We start from the raw sequence: 9,629 nt of genomic DNA on the forward strand, positions 1-9,629 counted from the left end.
CATGGAATTACAACTACGGTCCAGCCGGAAGGAGCATCGGGTTTGATGGGCTCAACAATCCCGAAACTGTGGCCACAGATCCTGTGATCTCTTTTAGGACCGCATTGTGGTTTTGGATGAACAACGTCCACTCGATCATCGGTCAAGGGTTTGGAGCTACTATTCGAGCTATTAATGGAATGGAATGTGATGGTGGCAATCCAGCTACTGTAAGTGCTCGTGTCCAGTACTACACTCAATACTGTAACCAGCTCGGAGTTGCAACGGGTGATAACCTTCGGTGTTAGGCTATTTGTAATGTGGGATTCTATCCGTGTATAAACGGTGAAAAAAAATAAAATTCATATTTGTGTATCACACTGACTATCTTTGTTGTCATTTTATTGAAGTTTAATGGAATAAGATTTATATACATGCAAATACAGAGGCTACAAGAATTGAAACATCAAAAATAACCAAAATCACGTGTTCACAGAGAATGAAGAGGAAAACAAAGATAGACGGGGTAATTATGTTTCAGTAGTTTTTATTTGAACGGCCAACTAAGTAACGTTGGGTATTTCGTACGCGGCCCTCATTTGCCAAAGGTAGCCCAAGCCGGCCACTATTCCGGAAGGACGAAGCCCCTAGCGGTCCACCATATTGAGGGATTCACCGGATAAAAACCCGACCCCCACGCCCGCCTAATGGCACGACAGCGAGGAGCCGGTAAAACCAGGTGAGATCAGGACTCGAACCCTGGCAAGCCAGAGTCATCCCTCATATCTCCCATATAAATTGGTGATAGTGAGGTTTGAACCCCCTACTTCTCACTAGTAAAGTGAATGTTGTACCATTGAGTCACATCCAATTTATTATGTTTCAATAGTTACTCTGGTTATATATGATAAATACTCTAATTACACGAGATAATTGCTTTATAAATAAAACAAGACCATAAGGGCGTAAGGGTACACACGTTTGTTTTGTTGTGTTTGAAGTTAGGCAAAGTAACAAAAATAAACGGATGATAAATTAAGGCATGGGATCCTCCCACACCACCATGGATCCTCATACACCATTTTTTGTCCTATACGGCTCGTATAGGGCTATACGGTCGTATAGGACCTTAATCGTGTCAGATTGTGTCTGAGGTTGTCGGCCATCGTTTATAGTGCCTCGTATAGGCCTATATGGGTCGTATAGGCCTATACGACCGTATAGGTACTTTTTTTTTAAAAAAAAATTTGATGACCGTATAGGCCTATACGACCGTATAGGTACTTTTTTTTTATATGGGTCGTATAGGCCTATACGACCGTATAGGTACTTTTTTTTAAAAAAAAATTGATGACCGTATAGGCCTATACGACCGTATAGGTACTTTTTTTTTAAAAAAAAATTGATGACCACATATACAATATATGTGATTTATACGAGTCGTATTTGGCTCGTTTATCTTAACGGGCTTAAATGTCGTTTTGATTAAAAGCCTTTACATTAAACCAAAAACATTTTTTTTACTCCATTTTATTTAAGATGAATGGAGATATCATATGTAACTTTTAATTGTTTTCCTTTCTCTAATTTTTACATTTCACTAATTTATCTAAGGGTTGAAGAAAACACTTTGTTACTACCTGGATCAAATAAATTAAAACATAAGAATGCTAAATAATTTAAGATAAATAGAGATATCATTTGTAACTTTTAAATATGTGTGATAGAGTAATAATAGTGTCACCCAAAATACACATATAACTTCTAAACACATGGTCCACATAGATAAAAGTAACCAGTTCACCCAAAAATACATCTAGTTTTAAACGTGGTCCACATACATAAAGTTCATAATAGTGCACATCAACACATAATGAAGATAACATAGCACTATACGACTCATATAGGCCCGTATAGTCGTTTTTCGGCAGCGATTAAGGCTGTATTAATGTTTCTGCAAATGTTTTCTATACGGTCGTATAGCCTATACGATCGTATATCTTTTATTTCTATATGGTCGTATAGCCCTATACGGCCGTATAGCTTTTATGGTTTTGTCAGAGGGCTATACGAGCCATTTAATGCCTATACGGCCGTATAGACCTATACGGTCGTATAGGCTGCAAAAAGCTGTTTTTTTGTCCCCTTGTCAGGCATGCGTATCCTATACGACCGTATAAGCCTATACGAGCCGTATAGGCATGTGGGGTGGTGTGGGAGGATCACATCCCTAAATTAATTTGGTCAGAAGAAACGTATGTCAAGCCAATGTGGGCCCAAGCTCACGTTTGGGCTGCCCACAACAATTCAACATTGATCGGAAGCAACAACACAGCCCACTGGAGATTGGGAAAAGGGGTTAGCTCGCTCGCTTAACAATAAAGATTGAAGATTTTATGATGATCATGAGTGGCTAAACCCCCATGATTTTATTCGAATGAAAGGTTTATTATGATCAATTAATTTATACTTTTTACTAGATATTCGGATTCCAATTGCACGTCATATTATTAAATCTGTTTTCAATAAGACTCATTTAGTTTTGTCTTTCAATTACCACGTGATTAATTATATACATGGTCATTGTTAATGGCTTTCCACTAGTCAATAGGATTGATTATGATTAACGAACCTGAAACCTGAAGAATATTATTTTTTCTCACAATTGTTTATCAAACCAAATCAAAATTATTTGTTATTTTTAGTCATTAATTAAAACTTTAGTGAACAAAAAATTGACCACAAATTTCTCATGAAGACGACTTAAATTTCATATACTACGTATTTTTACACATATTTTTGACCGACCAAACGACATCGGTCACGTAATAATTTTATAAGTAGAATAATTATTATATAAACATAGTACAAAAGTTGTGATAATTACAACAGTGAATGCCTTTTTTTTTCTTTAATTTTATTCGCGTGCTTGGTATGATTTTTTGATTTGTATTTGATCCACTTTATAATCATATAAGATGTTAGGATGATCTAAACTCGTCCCAAATTTGATTCATTATCATCCCTACCTCTTGTTATACAATACTCTTGTGATTGCTCTCTTGAATGCAGTAGGCTATATTAATGTCTATGTCTCTGTTACTCTAGATGAATGATCCTAAATACTTGAACATGGCTATGTATTGGACCACTTACCCAATTTATTATTTATGTGGGTGTCCTCATAATAAAGGTACTTAGTATTAAAGTAACTTATAACATTTTTGCTCTAAGGTTGCTCCCACTCATCTAACTTCTCATTCAGACCATGTTTACTCTCCGCTAATAATACAATCTTCTACGAAAAACATGGACTACCAAGATTCTAAAAATGCACGGATTGATCTATCTTGATGAGCTAACAATAGTTATAGTGCGGAATGCTATAATCAATTCAAAGTCCCAGACTATGTTTTGGTAGTCCGGAATCCCCAATTGCCAACATCTTGAAGTCTGCAACCAAAATTGCAAACTTCAACGAACCTAACAAAAGTTTCTTCCACGTCTCATTTTGTCATTCAAAAGCCTTGAAGTCTTCAATTCGAGTTTTCAAAATACCTACTTTCACTTGGATTACACTCATCCACCTAAGAGTAGTGTTGATTCTTCAAAATCCATACCTCTAAAAATATCAACACTCTCTCTCATCCAATTCATTCACTCTTTCCTCCACTCATCCTCTTTTCTTAGAAACTAAACTCTTAAAATGATTACTACTAGAGATGGTACTAAACTTTCGCCTTGCATTGATCACCCTACAACACAACTAAAAACAAACACACACACACATATTAATTATGAAAGGGAACATTTTTCTTTTTGACACAACCATTCACGATCTTTTGTGGTTATTTAAACAATACTTATAATTTTGTCTCATGTACACATGCATAATTTATTTATTTATAGTCTTAAAGTAGATTGCCCCCCCCCCCCCCCCCACACATTTTTGAACGACAACAAACTTTTCATACGATCCCGGCCACATACACACATGTATTTAACATTCATATAGATGGAATAATCGAAAAATTCTGCCATTCTCTTTTCTTCATTGTTTATTCATCAGTCAAGTCCATATACCTTATCGTTCTATAGTTTATTCCATATTCTATATGTTATGTCATGTATGATTAAACTTGGATTAACTAACAATATGGGTGTTGGAGGGTAGTCTTGGTTCGCCCTCCTTCCTTTGTTTTGACAATTTGTATACTACAATTGGTGCATAATTATTAAATAATTAAAGATTGAGTGTGGTGTTTAGTTTTCCTCTTTAAAGATGTTAAAAGAATGAAGAATATCGTGCCATGAATTTACGTAATCAGTATTTAATAGAAAACAAAACTCGATACAATGGACGACTTTCCTCTTTTACAAAATTGACAGTACCGCTTTAATCTTAACCTTTTAAAGTAGTTTGATTAAATGCTTAGGTTGTTTCCCATCATCCTTAATAAAAAAAATTGCATAGTTGCATGTAATTTTTTTGTTATAGACTCATTTGAACTTATCACATGCTCGATGCTGAGTCACCGAATTAAGATGCATCTAGTAGTTTTCCAACATCTGACTTTGAAAATTCAACTAAAAATCATAACAATCATCAAATTAACTTTGGAATAATTTGACACAGCCAACGGCCAGACACACTATAAATTCACATTCACAATTCCAAAATCTAAATCAAACAAAACACCATGAAAACATACAGAATTCTCATAGCTTTCGGACTACTTTTTGCCTGCTTCCTCAACTCGGCTGCCCAGAACAGCTTTCTTCGCACATGTTACCCATGAAACTGGACGTAAGAACATTCTTCTTGTCTTTGTTAATTACGTTCATTATATATGAATTATAGATATAGAGGGGAAGGTTAACGTACAAATTAAATTTACGTGCTAATTGTGCGAATTAAGAAGTGTAATTATATATATGAGTAGCAGTAGTGGATCTTAAACATCTAGTACTATGGATGGGCCAAAATTCACGAGAGCCAAAAAGTTTTCTCCCCTACAGCCCTACTTCTATGTGTCGGGTCAACAATCCGGTTCGGGTTGGGTCAAACAATAAAACCTATATATTCAATCATTCAACTAAAATACTAATTCAGTAATTTAAATTTAACTTCAATCATTCAAATTACCATTCTTACACAAAATAAATCAATATTATAAAAAAAACAAGAAGAAAGGAGAAGGATGAGTACCTGAAAAAGAATCACAACTCAGCATGGGGACTTGTAAGTTCTTTGAACTCATCAATTACGGAGGTTGAATCAAAACTTTCAGCAAGTTCTTTTTCGATGTAAATCACCAAGTTATTCGCGTGATAATCATCGGGCATCTTATTGCGAAGACGAATCTTGAATATTTTCACTTTGTGATGAAACATTGTGACGTTTATTCTCCTCCTCTAGATTTTAATCAACCTTTCTTTTGAAAAAAAGAGTCAATCCTTTTCGACTTTACCATGATTTAACCTAACACATATCACCACAACAAAATTTAACAAATTAACCTAACATAGTAACATTTTATGAGTTATGACATATCAACACAGATTCACAGTCAACGTATCTCTCAAATTAACCGATGAATCCAAACCCCAACCTACAAAATTGAAATAACAAACACAAAAAAAAAAAATAATGGTAAAATGCAATCGTGAACCTAGTCTGTTAAATTCTCCAATTGTGAATCGTCCCTGCAAATTGTCGAGTGCCTCCTCAACGCCGAACCTCAATTGCTAATCGAATTCAGGACTCTAAAAGAGCGCCCAATCTGTTTGTTAGATTAAGATCAAATGTTAGTGTTTAGTTGGGCTTGGCTAGTAGGTTGCTCAACAAAATAATTAGTTTTTAAGTTGTAACTGGGCTTTATTTTTAAACCTTTCGTGGTTGACTCGAACTCAAATAATGTGGATGGGAACTTAATAAATATAATTTTTTTGGGATATTTTCGGTAAAGTACACTACTAAACGAAAACGATGATGGGTCGCGGCCCGGTTTGGCCCAAAGAAAGGGCCACCCTGATGAGTAGTGTAATTTTGTAAGTAACTACATTATCTATGTTTTTATTACAATACATTATAAATACACTATCTTGTAATATAATTACATTCTATAATTCACACAATTAGAAAATACATATTCCTTTGGCGTTAAAGGACGATTGCGGTTAGCAACAAACGTAAGAACTTGAAGGAACATCCAATAAATGTGAATGCTTTAACTTTTGTTGCTAACCACAATCGTCCATTAGGAACTTGAAGGAACTTTTAAAAATAACGTAATTTTAATAAAATTTTGTATGTTGATGTTAATTGAGTGTAGTTTTATCACTTTTTAGATCAATGTTAACGGTTACAATTATGAAAATTAGTTTTTACACATATCTATGTTTTTTTTACACATACGTAAATTTGTTATTATATAATTTTACACATGTATAAACTTGTGTTTTATATATGTAATCAATTTTTTTTAAATATTATAAAACTAGTGTCAAATAATGTTAATATATATAAAAATTTCAAAAAATGTTTGGTTGGTATGAGTTCATAATAGTTCTTAACTATTTTTGAGTTGTGAAAAATGTTACCAACCATATATATATATATATATATATATATATATATATATATAAATTTTTATATACGATATGTATGAATGTATGAATTTTAATCATCCTAAGTATATTGGCCAACAACTTTTTTTATTCATAATCCATTTAATATATTTGGTCTAAACTAAAAAAATAATAATCAAATAAACAAAAACAAATATATGACAGATTCGAAGCTCGCTCCTTAATTTTAATGCTACAATTTTGTTATGTTTATTGTTATAATGTTAATCGTCACTTAAAAATAATTAGCTTCTATATTTTGTAACTCGTTAGAGCATATGCCTCTTATTTATATTGGGCTTTCGGCTCGGCCAAAGTATTTAAATCCTCGGGGGGCCGGCCCTTATTAATTATTATCATCACCCAATAAGTGATAGTTTGGTTTAATAAAATTGCCAAACGTAAATTGGATAGAAGAGAGTTAATTATAAGTGATACACAACCCGTTAATTGAAAATAAGGAGGTGATCTATAATTCATCTGTTAACTTTTGTTTTTATATGTGAACAGATTTTTGTTACATCAATGAAATAAATGGTGCTATATATAATTACTATGACAATACATATACTCAATATCCATGCAACCCTAACAAACGTTACTATGGGAGAGGTCCACTCCAACTGACATGGAACTACAACTATGGGGCAGCCGGTAACAGTATTGGGTTTGATGGGCTCAACAATCCTGAAATTGTGGGTTCGAATTCTGGCATCTCTTTTCAGACCGCCTTATGGTTTTGGATGAACAATGTCCACTCGGTCATACTTTCTGGTCAAGGGTTTGGAGCTACCATTCGAGCTATCAATGGAATAGAGTGTAATGGTGGCAGTCCGGACAAAGTAAGTGCTCGTGTCCAGTACTACACTCAATATTGCAGCCAATTTGGAGTTACACCGGGCGATAACCTTTATTGTTAGGCTACATCAAATATGTGATTCCGTCGTCATGTTCTTATAATTAAATCAACTATATTTTTATATTTTACGTGTAACATGTGGATCACTAAGATCTGTATGTGTACCTCTATGTGTTATCTGTTATGTATGACAACACCATTGTTTATAGAAATAAATGAAAATCATATGTAATTTCTTACTTTAAAAGTTTTATAATGATTTGTTTCTATATTTGACCAAGGTGATACTTCTTTTTAAGTTTTTAATTTAGGGGCTGTTGAGTGTTAATTAATGATTTTGCTAATTAATGATTTTATTAAGTGTGTTAGGTTTACCATAAAGTCATATATGAATCGGTCAACAAACCTCTCATCCATTAAGTTTTAAAATGATGATGAATGAAAATTTTACCCTTTAATTCCTTTACATGTGTTCATAACCCTCAGTCTCGAACTCGCTAACCTGCACCGTCTTTGAAACTGACGTGCATGAGGTTTTAAGTTTCTAGAATATTAGACAGCCTACGGATGTGTCCATTGATTCTGCTTTACTCTTCTTCTCCTCATTTTTATCTCCCCTCTTTCGTATATGATTTTCTCTTCTATGTTAATCTTTTCTCTTGAATAAATAGTCATTTGCCTCCCCGCTGTTTGGTCATTTTTGCTGATTCCATCCAATTTTATTTGTTTTTGCCGTTTCCGTCCATAGGGTTTCAAAATCGACCATTTTCCCAAAATAGCAAGATTTTGTAAACCATTAGGAAGGAAACAACAAAAAAAAGGACGAAAATGACAAAAGTGGCAAACCACATAGAGGGAAATGACAGGTAACTCTTTTTTCTTCTTCTAATGGTCACCATCTATTTACATGTTGACCCATACAGATCAAACAATCATATCAAACAAACGAACACGAGATTTTGGGTTGACAACCCTCGACTCTTTTCATATAATCAATCGAACTTAATGTCACACCTTCAATTTCCACCTGCAAGCTTTTACCGCGAGGCGTGTGACAAGCCAAGATCTTAGTCATTAGTTACACCAAACAACATCTAAGTTTATTTATTAACCATAAATTGCCCAAAATGGGAAAACATTTTTCAGAGTTAGCCATTTAAGTTGCGGAAGCATGACATGTGGGAATAAGTTCCCTAAACCAAAAGAAAGTGCTCAAGCGCAAAACAAGCGCATCCAAAAGTTAAAATACTTGAAAAGCAAATATGTTATATTTAATGTTTATGCGAGACATGCATGAGACCTCCTATCCATGCACCAAGAGTTAGTGACCTGCGAAAGACATGCTAAAAGGGTCAACCCAAAGGTTGGTGAGTTCACATGTTTGTATCTAAAAACAAGTTTCTCAAACCCAATAGTACTACTTAATACATACAGTCGAGTTTAACGGTTTAATGTGTGTGAGGACTTTCAGATTAGATGCTCATTATGTGTACATGCGATAATAACAATCCACAAGATCCAAAAAGTTTTGAGCATGCTTTATCCCCCAAAAGGAGTAAGTAAAATAGAGGGACCATGAAACGCACCTCGAAAGCGTTCTAAAAGAAAGTCAACTGCTAAAGCGAAAATCTCGTGCAAGTACCCTAAAGTATTACAAGTATGTGAGTAATGTGTAGTGGTTCATAGAACCCCTAATATCCAAACAACACCATTGTTTAATAATGTTTGACCAAGGTTAGACTTTTGTTGACTTTGACCAAGTTGACCCGATGACACGTTGGTAGAGGTGCACAAATCGGGTATTAGAAAAAACCGGGTTCGGGTATGGAATCGGGTTCATGTATGATTCGGTATTGAAAAATCAGGTATTAGCAATAATCGGGTCTGGTGTTGGCTTGAAAAATCATACCCTCTGTACCGGGTTCGGGTCGGGTATTGAACTGGGTCTTCAATACCCGGGTATTTGAATACCCTATTTTCCGGGTATTAAAAAAAAAACCCATTTTCTACAACTTTCTTCTGTCAACGGGCCTGCTACATTTTTTTTATCATAAGTCCATTTTTTGCATGCATACATACTTCAAAGTTCATTCAAACATATATAAACAACTAAACAATGATACAAAAAACATATATTGTATGTGTTTTCAGTTGTTCTCTA

General features: G+C 34.4%; 1 protein-coding gene across 1 annotated transcript; it reads left to right on the forward strand.

The window, feature by feature from the left end:
- Positions 1-116: 116 nt before the first annotated feature.
- Positions 117-7,529, forward strand: LOC143635083 (chitinase 4-like). Its single transcript, XM_077102980.1, has 2 exons — positions 117-267; positions 7,120-7,529. The coding sequence occupies exons 1-2, from the start codon at positions 117-119 to the stop codon at positions 7,527-7,529; spliced, it is 561 nt and encodes a 186-aa protein (XP_076959095.1).
- The last annotated feature ends 2,100 nt before the right edge of the window (positions 7,530-9,629 follow it).

Source organism: Bidens hawaiensis, unplaced genomic scaffold, assembly GCF_021521415.1.
Source record: "Bidens hawaiensis isolate Kalapana, Puna unplaced genomic scaffold, B.hawaiensis_p1.1 tig00007410_1, whole genome shotgun sequence".
In the NCBI taxonomy this organism is placed as follows: domain Eukaryota; kingdom Viridiplantae; phylum Streptophyta; class Magnoliopsida; order Asterales; family Asteraceae; genus Bidens; species Bidens hawaiensis.

Coding starts and splice junctions, on each gene's coding strand:
- LOC143635083 (XM_077102980.1), top strand. CDS start 117: ATGAACAACGTCCACTCGATCATCGGTCAAGGGTTTGGAGCTACTATT. Junction 268..7,119: donor CCAGCTCGGAGTTGCAACGG/GTGATAACCTTC, acceptor ATATGTGAACAG/ATTTTTGTTACATCAATGAA.